General features: G+C 40.9%; 1 protein-coding gene across 2 annotated transcripts in view; it reads left to right on the plus strand.

Moving 5' to 3' along the window:
- The first annotated feature begins 12,187 nt into the window (after window positions 1–12,187).
- Window positions 12,188–21,134, plus strand: part of LOC106542697 (neuronal acetylcholine receptor subunit alpha-7) — a 102,109-nt gene continuing 93,162 nt past the window's right edge. For both annotated transcript variants that reach the window (XM_014058502.2, XM_087716260.1), the window contains exon 1: window positions 12,188–12,712. In XM_014058502.2, the coding sequence (XP_013913977.1) occupies window positions 12,634–12,712 (79 nt within the window). In that variant the 5' untranslated portion in view covers window positions 12,188–12,633. The remainder of the gene's footprint in view (window positions 12,713–21,134) is intronic.

Consider the following 21,134-nt stretch of genomic DNA (forward strand, 5'->3'; position numbering starts at 1 on the left):
GTTGAGTGTCAAGAATAACATGCGAATACTATATGAATTCCTGGCCAAAATTGTGGTCTGATTCAGATAATAAACTTTAAATGGCATTATAAAATCACAGCCAATGTATAGATTGCATGTCATCATCACAAAATGTAACACGAAACAGATTAACACAAAAACTTTCAATTTTAATGAATATATCTGGATAATAGGAATTTATTTGTGAATGGTTTTTGTCTTGTATCTGTCTTTGAAGTAGATGTTTTCATCATACTTAACCAGGCCAATTGAAATGTATCTTCATTAAGGATGTGAGTGTTTTGAAAATGATTGAAGACTTCATACAAGCAGAGATCCTTTCTATTATTCATTTAAATACCTCTTTTATTTAGGCTTTCATGTGAGCCTGAAAAAAAGGTTTAGCAGCTTGAAGAGCTGCTTTGCTCTTAATGAGTAAACTCTTCAAAGCAGTCACTCACTCATGTAAAGTCTGAAGCAATTCTGCTGAATTATTTTTGAACTGTGCATAGCTGTAATACTCATAATAATATGGCATGTCTGTAATGCCAGGTGATATCTCAATTAGACAGTGCTTTAGGCCAACACTGTAGCCAGTGTTGTTGGCTTCATCAACGCTATATATTGGCTCTTCAGATCTGTCTCAGAACCTCATAATCTGAAGATTCTGAATATTTTCTTCTATTACTTGACGGATAATAAAAACTTTTTGGGCAAGGGTCATATTTGAAATTATGGAAATTATGCCTGAGGATAATTCCAGCCAACTTCTCTAACCTCCCATGATATTCCTTACCATCCAAACTTTTTTAAAAAAAACCTTATTATGGGAAAAATCAATATAGTACTTTTATACAGCAAAGCAATACATCTTCTATCAAATACATTTCATAGGGAAAAAGAAGATCAAATGAAAGAAAAAGATCATACTGCATTTAATACACATTTCAGTCACCTTTTTAAATAAATTGACCACATGAAATAATACACAGTTTTGCCATCATGATATTTTTACATTTTTGTGAATGCTGAGAGCCAGTTTGGTCTAGTGGTTAGAGGTACTAGTCTATGGAGTAGAAAATTGTGAGTTCTACTCCTGACCTAGCCATGAAAGCTGGCTGGGTGACTTTGGGCCAGTCACTCTCTCTCAGTGTCTCTCACTCTCCAACTCACCGCACAGGGTTGTTATTTTGGGGGAAAATAGGAAGAGGAAGCAGTATTCACCACCTTGTTTATAAAAATACTATAGGTGGTAAACAAACAAATAAATACAGCATTAGTAGAACAAGCCATATCCTATGAGTAAGTGTTCCATCTGTATATTCCACTACAAAGTAGTTGGTATCCAACCCTTTCTAAATATTCTTTGAGCAGTGTAATAAATGTGAAAAAGATGCATACCCCATCTTAAGATCATACTTAATGTTTTAAAAAAACTGTACTGTGTTTAAGCTATAGCCATAGGAACTGGGGAAAGTTGCCACTTTTTTTAATGTGTTGCCCACTGGTATGAAATGAGTGCCCCATGTGCCCTGAATCACCTTTTCCTCCTTCAGTTCTGGGCTGCTGGACAGTTTAAGATAGTGTGATTCCAAAGTTCTCAATGATTAATAAACATCTGATTTAACCTTTATAAAAAATTGATATGGGGTTGGATTTCACCAAAGCAGATTCAAATAATAATGATAATTCAGAAGTTCTAGATATAACAGATGCACCTGGAAAAAACTGCAAAATGAGAAAAGGTTTTTATTAAGTATCCTTGTATTCTGCCATTTTATGTAATTTAAATATCTCATGCTTTTTAAAATAGTTATAGATTTGGTGGAGAGAGGGTTCCCGCCCCCCAGGAGCTAAGAGGAAGATTAACCTAGAATCCTTCTTAAAATAGGTATAGATTTGCAGGAGAAACGTTTCCCCCACCCCAAGAAGCCACGAAGCAGTTTAACTAGGACGGGAACCAAGGTAGACCCCCTCCAGTGGTGGGTTCCGGATCCCGGTGCTACCGGTATGGTGCAATGGGGCCTGGTGCCCACCACATGAATGCACACAGCACGCGTGCACATGCATGCAGCACGCACGTGTACTTACTGCCTGCAATGCTCTGCGATGCCTCCGCGATGCTCCAGCTGCTTGGTGGAGCATCCCGCAGGTGCCATACGCTCCGTGTGCATGCGTGGAAACCCTGAAGAGCTCAAATACTGGTAAGGAACGTTTGTGGGCAGGCGGGCCCTCTGGAGCACCATACTGGAACGGTACCCGGTGCTCCTGGGAGGCAACAGTACGCCTGTACTGGGGCGTACCGATCGTAACCCACCACTGATCCCCTCTAACCCTTCAGAGTATATACCTAATGATTATGCAGATTTGTGTTTTAATCTGGCAAGATTCCTGTCTATAGGCTAGCAGCAATGAAGAAGCTACTCTGAGTAACACTTCACATGGTTCTTGTTTCCTTGTGCCTGACATTGGTGGAGCTTCTCTGTCCTGAATGGATGGATCTAGTTGTTGGTCAGCCTATGATTGTTCCTTTGAGGAATACTAGGTTCAATTAATTTTCTCATCTTATTTACTTGAAGACTGTTAGATACTCACCCTATCTACAGTGGTTTCCACAGTGGTTTCCGGCGGGAACAGAGGTTTAATCCTATTGGTCGAAAGGTCTGACAGCTCCCTATAAAAGGGCTGCTGTCAGACTCAACCTTGCTGGATTGTTCTCACTTGTTGTAGTCAATAAAGAACTGCTGTTACTGTTAACCCTGTGTGTGCCTATCCATTACCCAATCTAACACTGGCGACAAAGGTGGGATTGGAAGGCAACTAGGTGAACCAAAAAGAGCGCAGCAATCCAGCAAGTACATCCAGCCCAGAGCTCAGCGCGGCATCGAGCAGCCATTTTTGAGCTGCAAACATAAATTGCCCTCTGTACGCAAAATGGCTATGCACGCCCCACCGACTCCGTATGACCCAGTCACCAAGCACTGGGAATCATACATGCTATGATTTGACTCCTTCCTCGAGGCAAACAACCTCATGGGCATTCCTGAAGAACATGTTACTCGGACACTGTGGCCAGGAAGTGTTCGAGACGGCGAAAAACCTTTCTCAGCCGACATCGCTTCAAGTAGTTCCCTGGTCCACATTACAGCAGACGCTAAAAACCCATATGCGCCCAAGCCATCCAAGCACTTTGCCGGCATGAGTTTAACATCAGAAACCAGAAGGAGGGCAAGTCAATTAATGAGTACGTGGCAGCGCTTCACAAGGTCGCAGCGTACTGCTAATTCCGAGACCTGGACAAGCTGATTCTGGACCGCGATAATTTGTGGTGTGTGGGACATTACCCTGCAGAGGAGGTTACTCACTAAATCTAACCTCACTCTGCAGATCACACTGGACGAGGCCAGGACATCTGAATCAGCCGCCAAATCGACTGAGACTCTGCAGCGCCAAAGCGTACCACAAGATGTGCAAAAAAGTACACGTGTACATCGCGAGGCTGCAGAGCCTGAAAGCTCAGAAGGCGAAGAAGATGACAGCTGCTGCATGTGCAGTAGCCGCATCCAGCCAGTGTGCAAATTCAAATTATGTCTCCCGCCTTGCGCTAGCTGCGGAGGAGACCATGCCAGATCGGCTTGCTGTTTCCGCGACGCAACCTGCCAGCGTTGCGAGCAAAAGGGGCACATTGCCAAGGTGTGCCGGAGCAAATTCCCTGCCATCACCTGGCAGCCTAAAAGTGCACCAAGCTGCCAACAGATGCCCAACCCAGGGGCCTGGCAGAAGCCACCATGGTGCTCAGAGGGCAACAATAGAGTCACCTACCATACATCAATAGGACATGTCTGCTCCAAGTGGGCAAAAAAGCTGAAGGTCACAGTCCTCATCGAGGACTCTCCAAGTGAGATGGAGATCGACACTGGGTCATCACTGACCATCATACCGTGGTTGACCCTAAAGCAGGCTATCCTTAGCCTACAGAAGCAGCACCCATGCACCCCTGACATCCACCTACGTGATTACCAGGGAAACCGGGTCCCCATCATGGGCCAAGGCACCTTCCAGGTGAACGTCAAGCAATTCAGTGGGAAACTCCCTGTGACAGTGGTCAGTGGTAACCTGCAGAGCCTCCTAGGGCTAGATTGGTTCCAAGCCCTGGGCCTAGAAGTGACCAGTATCAATGCCTTGAAGGACGATGGTGCTGAGGCCATCTTTAAGGAGTTCGAGGATGCCTTCGGCACCGGTCTGGGTAAGTATGTGGGGACTCCAATCTCCTTTAGTTTGGACCCCAACATAGCCCCAATTAGGCTAAAACCCAGGAGAGTGCCTTTTACTCTCTGCCCCAAAATTGACAGGGAAATTGACAAGCTCGTAAGCCAGGGAATCCTAGAACTGGTTGATCATGCACGCTGGGAGACCCCTATTGTGACACCTGTCAAATCTGACGGGTTTGTCCGCATCTGTGTGGACTACAAGTGCACAATAAATAAAGCACTACAACAAAGCGCCTACCCTGTACCCATTGTACAGCACCTACTTCATTCACTAGGCCTAGGAAAAATCTTTGCAAAATTGGACATGGCGCAGGCATACCAACAATTGCCTGTAGATGTGAAAGGTTCCAGGAACTTCCACCAAATGAAGCTGCAGAGCAAACAGGTCCATCCGACCTGTCCAAGGAAACCTCTCCTACTGAACTGTGCAGGTCAGGCAGAGCGATCCAAAAGCCCACCAACCTGCATGACTACGTTACCAGTAGGATTGTTCCATCTACGAGGGGAGGGGTGTTAGATATTCACCCTATCTACAGTGGTTTCCACCAAGGGAAATCCTATTGGTCGAAGGGTCTGACAGCTCCCCATAAAAGAGCTGCTGTCAGACTCAACCTTGATGGATTGTTCTCACTTGTTGTATTCAATAAAGAGCTGTTGTTACCATTAAGCCCGTATGTGCTTATCCATTACCCAATCTAACAAAGACTTAATCAAAGACATAGAGAGAATAAGATATAATTTATAGGCAAATATATCAATATCCCAGAGTGGGCTAGAGATGGAATGGAGGAGTTTACTTGGAGGCTGGAACTTCAGGAACAGGATGGGACAAAACAGAATGAATTCCAATAAGACAGGGATGATGGTCCTATGTAAACAGTGCCTTCTTGGTTCCTAATTGGATCTAGATAGGATTGTGACACTCATGAAGGAGCAATCTATGATTCCGGTAATCTCCTGGCCTCATGTCTCAGGAAACCTTTGCCTATCTTTGTTGTTTTTCAACATCCTTAGAAATAATTTGGTTGAATGTATTAATGATAGTTATTAAGTGTGTAAATTACACAGAACCATAGGAAATAGAAAACACATTATGGGTCAGTATCAAGATTCATGACAAGCTGGGAATGATACCAAACCCCAAGTCAGTGGATTTCATGTATATATTTTAAAGGAGAATAGATAATATAGAACACTATAGCAGCTCACACAAAAGTAATCTAGGAAGTGATCTGTCCCCTCACCAGCACTGTCTGGAACCAGCCCAGAAGAACCACTGTAATCCACCCAGAAATCCATAGAGATAACTCAGGAAAATATGATGGTCAAAGTTTTTTTTAAAAAAAAACTATTAGGAGATCAAGCACCACGAGGAGGGAAGAACCATTTCCATCTCAGTTCTACCACAAGTCATCAATAAGCATGATCAAGGCAGTCCAAATCCAGTCCAAAGTTCAGAAAGCTAAGTCAGGTTTGTCAGCCAGATTTCACAAGCAAGATTTACAAGAATGATGAAGCACAGGAGGAAATCAGACAGTTGTCAAATCTGCCTTTTAAATCAGGCCGCAGCCAGCTGTCTTTAATCAAAAGTTACTCTGTTGCTTGCCAAAGAGCCTTATTGACTATCTTTACTCTGCTCTCCTTCTAGTCTCAGAATCTCGGGGTTTAAGTCTCATGCCAATATCTGATGCTCCAGCAGTTCTTGTGGTACCTGTGTTTGGTACCATGAGGAATCAGATGATTCCTTGGTGTCTCCTGAGGCTGATATTCCATTGGTTCAGCTGGAGCAGCTTCTTCAGAATCAGAATCTGAGTCCTGGGTCATGTCAGGAGATACTATACCTTCCATCAAAAAGGCCAACACCAACACATGAACTCAACCACAGCTGTGCAGGCATGCATACCTCTATTCAGCAATTGAGCGTCAGACAAAATTGAAGATGTTGCATATGAAATACAAGCACAAAACTCAAAATTCAGAAGTGCTCTGGTGGTATATCTTTTCTACCCACAACTCTGCCATATTCTCCTAGGAAGCATTGAAATATGTAGCACATAGGATTAATTACCTTGGCATGTAAGATAACCATAAAGCTACCCTGAAGAGGCTGCCCTGCATGTAAGGCAGGGTAAGTTAATGTTACCTGCTGTGCACAAACTACAGCATCTTCTACAGATGGTTGCTTTGATCCCTTAATGAAAGCTAGATTGATGCTTGGTATACAGTTGGATTTGAAAGGAAAGATCCTGTCCTTTTAGAAGCTTCACTGTAATTATTTGATGGAAACTTGGTGATTTGCAAAATAACTGTGGAGATGTCTGTGAATGGCAGTTTCCATTTTTCCCTATTAGTTACACAGCTCTAAACGCTTAGCTTGTTTAGTGATTTTTTCTCTTTTCTTTCTGTCATTTGTTTACTTAGCTTTGTCTGTGCTGCCTTGTCATAAACAGTCTCTCCATGCGCCTGGTTTTTGTGGCTGTCATTTCTAGCTGTGCTATTTGGCTGATACATCAGTTTACTTATGAATCTCTTCTGTCTGCCAAGAATCTTACATGTCACCCACTTGCAAAAGCAATTGATTCATCTTTGTAACAAGTATTTTGGCTTTTTGAGAGCAATCCCCTTTCTCTTTTCAAGAGAGAAACTCTTACGACACTTTTTTTTGTTAGACGTATTTGCTTGGCCCTGACATCTGTATATTCTCTTCCCAGCATGTTTTTCACATGGTGTTTTGTCAGCTTTTATAGAAATGGCATTCAGCATCTCCCTAGTGAGCTTGACACTTTGTGAGACACCTTTTACAACAATTGTTTTGAACTCAAATCTTTCTTTTTGCAGTGAACACAGCCTTTTGTATGTTCCAAGATGTCAATTAATTTCCAAATTGACTGAGAGTGAAAATAAATAGAGCAATTTTCAGTTTCTATGAAGCTAAGTGTCACTGGGCATGGCCAGTTCTACTATTAGAGAAAGTAGTAAGTAAGGTGGCTGCCTCAGGCTGTTGAGAGGAAACCATAAAGGAACTACTTATCTGATAAAATGCATTTTGATAGGAGTTGGAACCTTCTGCTGCTCCCCCCAAAGCAGAAGAATATTATGGAGTGACCCTGATATCTAACTACAAAAAAAGGTTGCCTGTGATGGTTTTGCATGACATACTGTTTTTTTCCATCTGTCACCAATGAGTGCAGGATAATTCTGAATTAACCTACTCCCAATACTATGATCAGTAATGGCACTAACTGACTAACTGATTTAATTGCTTAGTTTATATGAACAAACTATATGAACCTTGTTCTTCCTTCTTTCTTCTTCCTTCCTTCTTCTTCCTTCTTCCTTCCTTCCTTCCTTCCTTCCTTCCTTCCTTCCTTCCTCCCTTTCGTCTTCCCTTCCCTTCCCTTCCTTCCTTCCTTCCTAATGCACTTTCCTAAAGAGCATTCAAATAAATGTTTGGAAAAAACATTTCTCTCTAAGAAGAGAAAAGGCCAGCCAATCTTTAGAAACAACCTTAATTCTTCACCGAGACTGTCTTTTGTGGCCTGCCAAAAGTGTTTTCTTCATGAACAATAGTACATTTTGGGTTGTGATTATCAAAAAAATTATGCACACTTTGGTACATTTGCTATTAGGTGGCTTTTAAAGCACCATTCAGATCCAAAGTCTTATGCAGTCATACTATTGAGCAATTTATAAAAACAACGCCAAAGTGCATTTTATTCAATGATTCTGGTTGCTCCTGCAGTCAGCCAGATGTTCAAACTGGACTTCAAATAAATGTTTGGAAAAAAGGAGTTAAACTTGAAATAACAATGAAGAATTGCAAATCAATTTCCAACACCATTCCCCCATAAAAACCAATACATTTACTAGAGTAATCAATTAAAATTCTGTTCCATGTTCAATAACAGAAAGTGCTGTGGCTGAGCAACAAACAAAAAAATAAAGTTATTTCTCAAGCTATGCAGGATGTATTGTGCTTCAGTATGGAGTGGTGGAGGAAGCTATAAAGAAACTAGAGATATATTTTACAACTTTTCTATGTTTCTGTAACTGTGAACTGATTTATGAGATTCTTCTGTATAGTTTTTTTATAAAAATAACCTATTTCATCCCCATATCAACAATCTTATTTTTAATGTATAGTAAACTAAACCTGGTTAAGAGAAGGATATGTACCCAGAGAAACAAATTTATCATGTTTACATTTTCTATTTTTACACCTCTATTTATACCCTGCCAAGAAAAGTTGATAAAATGTATCATATGCCTAACTCTGATTTGTGTGTTTATCCTAGTTAAATTCTGTTTACAAAATTTTGAAAAAGAATGGCAAGGAATATTTTAAGATCTAGACTATATACAGAAAAGGAATCTGAAAAATAATTTTATAAATATATATATAATTATTGCTCTGTATAACTCAGTTGCTAACACATTTAAAAACCATTTGAGAACCAGTTTGATGTTGTGGTGAAGGTACTGGCCTAGAAACCAGAAGACTGTGAGTTCTAATCCTGCCCTAGGCGTGAAAGTTTGCTGGGTGACTTTGGCCCAGTCACTCCATAGAATTTGTGTGTGAAAAAAATGGGAGAAAGGAGTATTAGATATGTTTTCCCCCTTGAATTACGTATTAAAAAGGTGGGATAAAATAATAACAACAAGAACTGGTGAAACCAAAAATTGGACAAAGTAATAGAAAACGAAAAAGAAAAGGTGCTGTAGGACTTTAGACTTCAAAGGGAAAAAGCACCTGCTACACAACACTCCTGACTTAACAATTGTTGATAAGAAAAACAAAGTCTAGATAGGTGTTATTGTAATCCCAAAACAACTGGAACACCACTTGAACACCATCAGTATTGACAAGACCACCATCAATCAATTACAAAAGGCAGCTTTACTTAAACAGTTTATATCCTGCGATGATACCTTTAACACCATTAAACACCAGCAGCTGCCTATTCCAAGACCGTGGGAAGAATGTGATGGGTGGGTAAAAATGACAAGTTCAGTTTGAACATCTGGCTGACTGCAGGAGCAACCAGAATCATTGAATAAAATGCACTTTGGCGTTGTTTTTATAAATTGCTCAATAGTATGACTGCATAAGACTTTGGATCTGAATGGTGCTTTAAAAGGCACCTAATAGCAAATGTACCAAAGTGTGCATAATTTTTTTGATAATCACAACCCAAAATGTACTATTGTTCATGAACAAAACACTTTTGGCAGGCCACAAAAGACAGTCTCAGTGAAGAATTAAGGTCGTTTCTAAAGATGGCTGGCCTTTTCTCTCCTTAGAATTTTTGACTGTAGTAATTTGATTCATAGAATAAAGGAAGACATGAATTTTCCCAATGAGTTAAAAAACAGTTGGATGAATGATCTGATACAATGCATGAAACTGATTTTAAAATGGAAGAATAGAGCTGACAATGCTATGAACCACTTGCTATCACTGCTGGAGAAATCTAACAAAAGGATTAGATTTCCAAACATTTACTGGATTTGTGACGTCTGGAACTTCGTTTCAAAGGATAAAAAAATCATTTGTACACTGAGCAACAGAAACACTAAGAGGATAAAGAACATATACGTATAACAAAAGTAACAGATGCATTATTGGTTAAAAATTAAGATTCTTAGAGATTTCATCTTCTTATGTACATTGAAATTGTTATATGGAGGAGAAAAAGAGTGGGGAAAGATCAGGTATTTCTAGTCCTCTTGGACTAGAAAAACTTTTTTTATCACTACAATAAATCATATTTACATTTTCACCAGAGTTTGGTAATGCTTACTCTTTTTTGCATTCAGAGTCCTCAACTTTAACCCGACTTTTTATTTCCTGTGGTCCATATTCTTATATCCAGAATTTCACTAAAAATGTGAATCAGTTGGTAAATTAATTTAAGCAAGATTGCTGCATTAAAAATTTCTGGGGGAAAGGACGGAGACCGTAATCATTTCTCTACAGGATTTGTTGATCTAAATCAATATTTTTCAAACTTGGCAACTTTAAGGGGTGTCAACCTCAGCTCCCAGAATTCCTTAGCCATCATGCAAGGCATCCCAAGTCACTTGTGAGAAAGCAATTTTTGAAACTGAATTTATAAACAATATATTTGTTTTATAAATAAAACAAAGTGGGATAACCATCTCACTACTTTAAAATTGTCAAAATTCCATGGAGCTCACCTTAATTTATCTCCATTTGCTTTGCCAGCAACCTAGATTATTAAAATCCTCTGTAATGAGTGAACATCACTATGTGGGTCAAATGCTAGCCTTTTGCTTCATTGTAACTATTGCATTGGATAAGCTAATTGTACTTTTTCTAATAGAAAAATTCTAGGTTGTCCAAACAAATGTTGTTCTTTCACTTACTATCCTATAGTAAGCATTACATGCAATACAGATAGTCATTGACTTACAACCACAATGGGGACCAGTGTTTCTGTTGCTAAACAAGGCATTTGTTAAATGAGACATATACAATTTTATGACCATTTTTGGCCATGGCTGTTAAATGAACCGTTGCAGTTATTAAGTGAATCACATGGTCATTTTGTCAATTCATCTTCCCCCAATTTACTTTGCTTCTTGGAAGCTGGCTGGGATGGACACAAATGGAAATCTTGTGAACCTGGGTTGCTATAACCATGGTTAAAAACACCCTGGATGTCAAGGGCCTGAATTCTGGCCATCTGTCAATGGGAATGCTATGACGGTTATAAACTCAAGAAAAAAGTCCCTTTATATATATATATATATTTATATGCATTAAAAGGTAAAAGCCAATGTGGGATAATGGGAAAACTCGCATTTTTACAGCATTGTTAACTTTGGCTACATATAATCCAGCTACTGTCCCGTGATTAGTGTCTGCATTTTTGTGTCTTGTCCTTGAGGTAACTGACCTTTTTTAATTGAAAACAAATCTGAGGCATCTACTACTCTTACATCAGTCAATGCCCCACTCTTAAAAAAAAACCTGAAGTGGTGGGTTTCACAAGCATTAACAAAGAAAAAAAGTACAGTTAGCAACAACAACAACAACAAAAAGTATGTCGTTTTCAAAGCTTTTCTTTCAAGGCTGAGCTCAGTCCGAGTGGGCTTAAAATCGCCTGCTCCTTAAACAAAAATCCAAAGGAGGGGGGAAAAGGGGGTGGAGAGAGGAGACCTGGCCGAGACTGGTATATGGGGGCAGAACAGCGGCGGGGGGGGGGGGGAGACAGAAAGACCTCCCTTCGCATTTGATTCATTTTCTTCTGTGAGCAGTGGCGGATTAAGGCTCACTGGCCAATCCTGGTGGCCCCCCCCTCCTTTGTACATACTGTACAAATCTTCATTGGTTTTTTTTTCTTTCTTTCTCAACTTTGTGGTGGCCCCTTTGGGCCTGGAGCCCTAAGCACGTGCTTAGTCTGCTTAATGGCTAATACACCACTGTCTGTGAGGGACAGAGCCGGGGGTGGGGAGCCCGCCAGCAACTTTTTCTCGACTCTTCATCCTTCACGCCCGCGGCCCCGCGCGCCCCCTTCCTCCCCTTGGCGCGCGCTCGTCCCCCAGTCCCCCACCCTCTCGCAGCCCCGCGCCTCCTCATTGTCTTTCCAAGCGCGTCGGGCGATTTAAAAAAATAATCCGGTGACTGAAGAAAAGGGGGGAAAAAATCGCTCCGGCAGCGACGTAAGCAATCCGACTGGAGCTGTCATCGTCTCGCACCGCCTGGCGTGTGAGCTGGAGAGGAGCCCCCCTCCCCACCACCACCTCCTCCTCTTCCTCCTCCTAGCGTAGAAAGCGCACCCCCCCCTCCTTCGCTGACGTGCGGGCTGCTGAGGTACCCGCTACGAAGACAAGTTGGGAAGGTACCAAATCTCTCCCCCCCCCCCGCTCGGAGCAGCACCATGTCGCTTTGGCATTCCACCCCCGGCCGCCCTTCCAGCCCCGCTTCTGGGCTTCGGCGCCTGCCTTCCCTCCGGCTGTGAAAAGCGCAAAGCGCTTCGGGCGAGAGAGAGAGAGAGAGAGAGAGAGAGAGAGAGAGAGAGAGAGAGAGAGAGAGAGAGAGAAAGAGGAAGGCGCGAAACGCAACAAGCCCCCTTAACAACTCCTCGCCGCCTTCGACCTCAGGGAAGTCAGCCGTGTTGGCTGGCTCTCGCCGGCAAGCAGACGGAGTGCGAGGACGTGTAATTGGGACCAAGGTGGTGTTGTTGTCCGTCCCGTCCCAGTCCCCCCTCGCATCCCGGTGGCAAAGTGGCTTCTTACCCGGGCTTTTTCCATCGACCTTTTCCCCTCCTTTGTCTGTTGCAAGCGGGAAGAGAGTCCCTTCCTTCCCGTGTGGTCTGGTGACTGTCCGGGTTTGACAATGCTTACGGAGAGATGCCTGGGATTGCTCTACTGTGGCTTGTATCTCTGGGCATCTTTGTTTCTCTCTTTTTTGCAAGGTAAGTCCTGGGTTGTTTTGATGGCTGGGGCTATGAGAGAGAGAAACACACACACACACACACCTGATTTCCTTGGCAAAAGGTGCCTGGAGCCTTGTCTTTGAAAGAACTTGATTTATTCCCACTGAAACTGGACAGGGATCTATTAAAAATGGGAACTTGTACTACAGATAAGCTACCTTATATATTGTTTTGATTCTTTTTATTTTGGTGCAGGAGATGTGTGTGTGTATCTCTCTCTGTGTGTGTACAAATTAGAAAAAAGCTTGGGAGAGGTAGAGGCGATTTCATTACAGTACTGTTAAAAAGTGCCACTTTTTCTTCTGGTTTGATAACTTCTTTTGCGAACATACTTGTCAGCTATAAAAAAAAACCAAGAAGCCTGCAACTGGCGGAAAAAAAATGAAGTGTGAAATTCCTAACTGAGTATGACACATTTATCCTCAGATATGACAAGATAAATATAGGATTGATTTAAGAACCATCAGAGATTGGTTCATTAGATTTAAAGTACATACACCGGAGAGGAAGAGAATTACCTGTTTCAGTATTTGTCCTATTATCTTTTATTTTACTATGTCAGGAATTAATTGAAAAGACAACGAGAGTTCTGTTAGAGAGTAGAAAGAAGCTTGTCTCACTCTAGTTGGCATAGTGTTGTTTACTTTTATACGTTTGTCTCCTGTCAATGATCTGAGTAGGTTTGGGCTTAATTTTAGAAGATGTACCAGGGTGATGTGAATATAGTAGATATAATGAACCAGTACATGAAATCTAGTACTTTATAGCTGTAATATGATATTAAATTGTTCAAGGATGATGCTGTTCAGTTGACAAAAACCAAGAGAACAGAAATCCATACAAATGTTTTTAAAAATGGAGAAAGACCGCAACAAATATAATAGTCGAGCACAATATAACATTTCCAGGAGCTTCCTATCCTAAATAAAAATATGTAACAATGTCAGTACAAAGAGTAAAATCCTATGGATCGAAGCAAATCAACTTGATTTGACTTGTATCAAAAGAAAAATCTGAATGAGTAACTGATGTATTTAAGGACCAGACATAAGTTACCCTTTCTTATTTTTACTCTGTTATTTAACTGTAAAATAAGCAAATATTAATCTACTTTGCAAGGTGTAGGAAGAAATACTACAAAACAATTAACAGTATAAATGACTATTTGTCATACTACCATGGTTCCCCCAAAATAAAACACGTCTTATTTTTTTTTGGCCCCTGAAATAAGCACTTGGACTTATTTTGGGGGAGGTCTTATTATTTTTGAGGTGCAGGAGGTGGCCAGCGTGGTCACCTCATGGCTGCTTCTGTGTTGCAATATTTTCAGGGAGGACTTATTTTTTTGAAAGAGCTTATTTTAGCACATGCGCTCAAAAGCCTGATTGGGCTTATTATCCAGGGAAGTCTTATTTTCAGAGAACCAGGGTAAATAGAATTTTAATATTCCTGTTCTTGTCCCTAAATCTGATTGGCAAGTGTTTTAATTATAAATACTTGGATATACATGATCTTATTATAATATTACTATCAAGCAGAGGATTTCCCATAAATACTCTCAGAATGATAAAAACAGAAAAGTGCTTGACAGTTCATAAGATTTCCTTCCAGTCTTGCTTCTTGCTTTAAAAAAACTCATTAAGTTCTATATAATACCAATAAAGCTAAACATATAATTAAAAAACCTTCTAGGACTCAGATGAACTTAACATTGCAATGCTATAGATGTACACTTAGAAGTGTCTTTAATTGGGCAAGCTCAAGTAAGTCTATAGTTTGAGGTCCAGTTTTAGAGTGTGTGTGTGTGTGTGTGTGTGTGTGTGTGTGTTTGTTTGTATGTATGTATGTATGTATGTATGTATGTATGTATATATAGTCACCAACTCATTTACTATTGTAGTACCTTTGACTCTAAAAGGCCAAATATGTGTGCAGATATCATCTTCTGTGTTGGATTACTTGATGGGCCTAGAATTGTGTTAGGATGGAGAACTTCTGTTATCTTGCTGGTGGGCCTCTCATTAACAGGCCAAAATGCTAGATAAAATGGAAAATAAGTTCTTTTTTCATAGAATGAGTGAAATGACTAGACTTAAAGTTGTACCCCAAGAAGCTTAGCTGATTTCCACTAGAGTCCTTGGGCATGTGATGTGCCTAAAACTAGGCTAGCTGTTGGTATTCATGAGTCCATCTGGACTTTCTGAGGAGGCTTTGCCCACTAAAACTACTATACCAGTTGAGGCCCTTATTAAAGTTGGAGACCCTTGCTATAGCTACGAATGTTCTCATTACTTTTTTATTGGATTGCTGCAATGTGTTGCCCTTGAAGATAATTTTGAAATTGCAACTAGTTCAGAATGCAGGAGCTCACATGCTGATTGGTGAGAATCAGTCCAGTATTATAATACCTACTGTATAATGTGGATACTGCATTGGTCCCTATTAGGATAGGTACTGTCCAAGGTTCTGCATTTAGAGCTCTGCTTAGGCAAAGAGGAAATTACTTCCATAGGGATTCTGGCTGGTTTGCTTCTGTTCTCCTCAGGGGTGAATAATATAGGTTATTTTAGGTCTAGTGGTAAAAGGAGACTAAGGTGCAAAACCATATTTCTCTATCATCTCATTCATTCCCTGGAATAAATTTCTTGCCTCTGAAAACTGGAGGGTTATCTTTAACAACAACAACCCCCAACCCCCTTCTTTCTTTAAAAAAAAGACCACACAGTTCAAACTTGGCTTTTCAGATAAGGTTTTCATGACCAACATCCAGCTCCTGCTTTCCATTTTTGCTGGCTAGATGTGATGTTTTAATTTGAAATGTACATATTTGTTGAATGGGGTTTAGTAAATCTTATTGTTTGCTTTGTAAATTGCCAAGAGTGTTTGTAATAGAACTCTTAATAATATGTAACTTTTGAGAAATAAATACATAAATAAATAATCTGGTTTATTTGAAACATGTTAGCGTAATCAAAGTATATTAGGATAATTAATCTGCTTTTGAGATTAATTCTGTAATTCTAGATAACTATAGTATTCTTGAATGTGAGAATGGGGGAAAGGGACATTGTGTATCCCGTAGCCTTTCTACTTTTCATTCTGAGTAACTTTAGAAAAGTAATTTATTAATAGGATCACGAGTGGGAAAGATAGAGGCCATCATGTTTTTCAGTTCTGTGGATCAGACATAGTGCTGCATACTTGGTTTCCTTTTCATGATCAATGCTGTCAGCAACAACAGCTGTAGTCATTTGTTTGAGGAATGTACCTGACTTTAATAGGTTATTTCCATTATAGTGGTTCAATCAATTGAATGTGGACAGTGCAATATCTAAACAGGTTTATGAAAGCTTATATCCTGGGACTATATGTATATGATTGAACAGCATATCATTTCTATAACCTATTCTAATAGAAATGAAGTAGTAATGTGTATTGGCTAGCATAAGCGTACATTACAATAGAAGTAAAGGTCAATGGTCTTGTTAAGGTGTATTATAGATTTCCCATTTTGAATGGCGTAAAATTGTGTTTTCTATCCAGTTAGTAATGTCTCTTGGCCTGTCTCTGGTCCCTTGCTTTTTTGGAACTTATATAGACGCAACCTCTTTGCTGGCTTCAAGGCCAGCACCTACAAAATTTGGGATTGGTGCCCATAAGCAATTGAGGTGCCCACTAAACTGAGCTCAGATTTTACCACTATCACTGTTTTGATGTTTTTCTAAACTCAGGAATGCAAAATGACAAAGTAGATTAAGAGTTGCAAAGGAGGTAGTGTATTATTTATTTCAGAGTAAAGTCTGTATGCGGTACTTATTATGCAACATTTAATGTACAATATAAACAATAAATAATTTAAATAAATAGTAAAATACATATTATTATGTAATATTAATTTGGCCAGGTGTTTAAAGGTTAACTGAAAGTGAAAATCTCCATTAGAGTGGCTATTTTGGCACAATCCTAATCCGTCACTATGTCAAATAAATTACTTGCATAGTCCCCCACTTTTGCTTTTTTAAGCTTCGTGAAGGGAAGGGAATATAGTGATTCTGTGACTTTTGTCATATAACTTTACTGCATCCGAGCTGTCTGCTGGAAAACAGTTCACTGCAGATCCTATCTACACTGTTTTCAGTGGCAAATGGAACTCTATTTAACCAATGAAACTGTGGGAAGCAAAAAGCAAAGAGATTAAGAAAGAAATATATAGAAATAGTCATAAATGCCTTGTCTGCCATTTCTTCAAAGATGGAAGCTTCTAAAAAACAATGCAGGGAATACAATTGAAGCATATCTTCACAGTCCAGTGCCAATACAACACATGTAGAGTTAATACTGACATTGGAGGTTTGAAGATTAGTATTTCGGTCCAGCAGAAATAATAAATGACAATACTTTAAAAGTGTCTTTATAGCACTGCAGTAAATTAGGTCAGAGTTGTGCAACTTGTGACCTGCCAAGCTGAACGGATCCCATTTGTTGTGTTATCCCACATACTTAACCATTCCTCTGCTTCTGTAGTCCCAACAAAGCCATAACAATAGAAGGCTTAGAAAGATCAGGAGGGTTACCATAGATAACTGTGGAGGATTGAAGGTTCACAAATTCTGCAAGTTGGATTTGAACTGTTTGGGAGATGGCTGAAACTCTATCATAAGAGACTTTGAAGGACTATTGAGTGAAATGGTGCAGCTAAAAAGGTCAGGTGAACAAGGTCTGATGAAAAGATGGGGTGGAGAAACAATGTCCTTCCATGATAAATGAATGAATGGCAAGTTATTATTACACAATGCCTTTTCCTCTGTTTTTTTTCTTTTAATGCTGTGCTTCTATTTGGGATGGAACATAGATAAAAGATTAATTAATGTGACATATTCTCTACTGTGTCAGCAGCAATCTGTCAGCGTAGCAACTGGGACTGTGATTCGCTCTTTCATTTGTTGAGAGTGAATTTTATAAAACCTGCTCCAGGCCGTAATATGGCAAATTAATTTAAAGCACATATATCCTTAAATATAAAATCAGTGACATTTCCAACAGCTGCATCTCAACCTGCTTCCTGCTAGTTGAACTGAGTCACAGAATTACAAGCTAGCAGTAATGGTATGAATAGGAAATTCTGGCAAATGTATCATGTCTCTTTTGTGATGCCTTATCTATATAGATAATCATCGGCTTGCAATCACAGTTGGGACTGGAATTCCCATTGCCAAGCAATGAGGTTGTAAAATGAGATGTCATGACACTGCATCACTTAGTGACTCAGTACCAGTATGCCCCATTCAGGGGTGGGTTCCTGCCGGTTCGCACCGGTTCTTGCGATCCGGTTCGTCAGTGAACCCGGAAGTAATTAACTTCCGGGTTCCTAGCTCCTAGCCCCTGTCGCTGGGTGCCTGCAGGGTTTTTCTTTTTAAAAAACGCCTCTCCGGATGATCTTGAAAACCTGCAAGGTTGCTTTGGAAGGGGACAGATGGGCAGCATTTCCCCCTGCCCCCCTCCCCGGGAGCCTGCAGTTTTAAAGCAAGCCTTTGCACAGTAAAGAAAATCTCACGAGCGAGAGAAGTTCTTACTTGCTTTTACTGTGAAGTTGCGGAAGCTTCCGAGGCTGCAGGCAACCAGAGATGGGGTGGGGGAATCCCTCGCAGGTTTTCAAGATCGTCTGCAGAGAGGTGTTTTTTAAAAAGAAAATCCTGAAAAGGATTTGGAGAGATTGGCAATTGGTCTTTGGTGGGGGGGAATCCCCCAAACCAGGAGCATAGCCCATTCCCCCTCCCAAGAAGACCGTTTTCTTTTTAAAAACCCCTCTGCAGAAGCTTCTCTGTGGAAGCTTCCAAGGCTATAGGCAACCAGAAATGGGGTGGGGGAATCCTTCGCAGGTTTTCAAGATCGTCTGCAGAGGCATTTTAAAAAAGAAAACGGTCTTCTTGGGAGGGGGAAGAAGAAATGTTATTCCTTTTTGCAAATGTTTTATTTGTGATGCAATATGTTGCTTTTAAGTGTTTAGACCAGGTTTATGTGTCTCAAAGTGGCTGCTTTTCTATGGGCAGGCCAGGTTTGTTGCAAGGCAGTGTGTTTCACCCTCCTTGTTTAGGTAATTCTGAGGTGATTGGTGGTTCTGTGAGTGCCTGTCCTTTATAATTTTCCACATTGCCTTGATGGTTTTTATTCCAGTGACTTTGTCTTTCCTGTTCTTAGACTTAGGGAAAAAAAACTGGTTTCGTTGGCAGTCATTTTTTTTGGGGGGGGGGATTTTTATTTTTTTGGTGTTTTCCTAGCACTGTCATAGTTTGTGGGTGTGGGTGTGGGTGGGTGTGTAATGTCCCGCAGTTATCTATGCATTAATAATGATCTAGTAATATTAATAATATCTAGTAATTAGTAATATCTAGTAATAACATCGTCTTGGCCACTCCCACCAGGTCACATGGGTGGCAAGCCACTCCCATCCGGTCACATGGGCAGCAAGCCACTCCCACAAAGGAGGCCATGCCCACAGAGTAGGTTCGAACAATTTTTGAACCCCCCCCCTGGCCCCATTGTTGTCATTTAGTGAGAATCACATATTCGAGTACCTACGTACCACAATCCAAAACATTCCAGACTTGATCCCACCCAGCCCCAAACTTCAGGAAGGTAAGGGGTTGGTTCTAACTTCTCCCAACTGCCTATATCTTCCTCCATGTTTGCCCTTCAGGGCACCCTTTGATCCATTAATATCAGATGAATAATTGAGTAAACAATACCCCAATCAAGGAACTGCCAAATGAACCAACAAGAAACAGACCAATCAAAGAACCTCTAAGACTATCCCCACCAACACTGACAGGACAAGCCACTAGACAGAATAGAAACTGAGAGCAACCCCACTCTTTGCTAGCACTGCTGATGTTATCTAGTTTGGGTAATGAAAGTTCTTCAAGAAAACAACCAAGCCCAGAGAGCACCAAGAACCCTTCATTTCAACCCTGAGCTACAAATATTCTCTTTTAGAATAGAATAACAGAGTTGGAAGGTACCGTATTTTTCGGAGTATAAGGCGCATCTTTCTCCCCCAAAGAGGGTGAAAATCTGGGTGCACCTTATATACTGAATACAACATTTTTGGCCTCCCAAAACCCCACCCCTTCACAAAAATGGACGTGCAGAGGGCTTGGGAGGCCTGTAAAGTGTTCCTGGGGGCTGGGGAGGGCAAAAACAAGCAAAAATGGGCTGTTATTTGCTTGTTTTTGCCCCCCCCCAGCCCCCAGGAGCCCTCTACAAGTCTCCTAAAGGCTATGCATGTCATTTTTTGGCAAAAAACGGGCCCACTTTTTGCTCATTTTGCCCCCCCCCCCACCTCACCTAGAGCACTTTGCAGACTGCTCAAACTCTGCATGCCCTGTTTTTCACAAAAAATGAGAGGGTTTGGGAGGCCTGCAGAGTGCAAAATCTTTTTTTAAAAAATTTGCCTCTTCAAAATCTTGGTGCATCTTATACTCCAGTGCATCTTATACTCCGAAAAATACAGTACCTTGGAGGTCTTTAGTCCACCCTCCTGCTTAGGCAGGAAACCCTACACCACTTCAGACAAATGGTTAGCCAACATCTTATTAATAAGTTCCAGTGTTAGAGCTTCACAACTTCTGGAGGCAAGCTGTTCCACTGATTAATTGTTCTAACTGTCAGGAAATTTCTCATTAGTTCTAAGTTGCTTTTCTCCTTGATTAGTTTCCACCCATTGCTTCTTGTCCTGCCCTAAGGTGCCTTGGGGAATAGCTTCACTCCCTCTTGTTTGTGGCAGCCCCTGAGATATTGGAACCCTGTTGTCATGTCACCCCATGTCCTTCTTTTCATTAAATTAGACATACCCAGTTCCTGCAACCGTTCTTCATATGTTATTGGCCTACTCCTTCCCCTGTCTCTGACCTTTGGGCCACCCTACATCCTGTCTTGTAGGGTGGCAAGCAGCCCACAACCATGCAGGTCTGGGACTGCTTGCCACACCCAGGAAGCCAAACTTGCCCCTGCCCAGTCCTAGTCACATCTGCCCTTGCTGTTCTGCACTCTAATATTGTAATGGAATGGATGTGTAACTTTGAGGAAACAGAAGGAGAGATGACACCTTGGAAGCAATCAGACAAGAGGGACAGAAGCCCCCAAATCATATAACAGACACAGAAAGAAACTGAGAAGAAAGACACCCAACGCCCCAGTGGATCAGAGCCGTGGAAAGTTTGTACCTTCACATTGCAAAGTTCTCTTAATGTAAGTAACCTTATAATAAAGTAGAATTTGTTCATCTAGTCTTGTTCCCTGACTTGTTTACCTGGGAGAGCTGAACACCAGTCTTGCAAGTCTGAAGGAACAAACTTCCTGCCTGCCATTTTTAACTTTCAACCATTAAGCAATTGTGGGATTC

The sequence above is a fragment of the Thamnophis sirtalis genome, unplaced genomic scaffold, assembly GCF_051295495.1.
Source record: "Thamnophis sirtalis isolate CommonGarterSnake01/CBP01778 unplaced genomic scaffold, rThaSir2_p1.2 scaffold_5, whole genome shotgun sequence".
NCBI classification, from domain to species: Eukaryota; Metazoa; Chordata; class Lepidosauria; order Squamata; family Natricidae; genus Thamnophis; species Thamnophis sirtalis.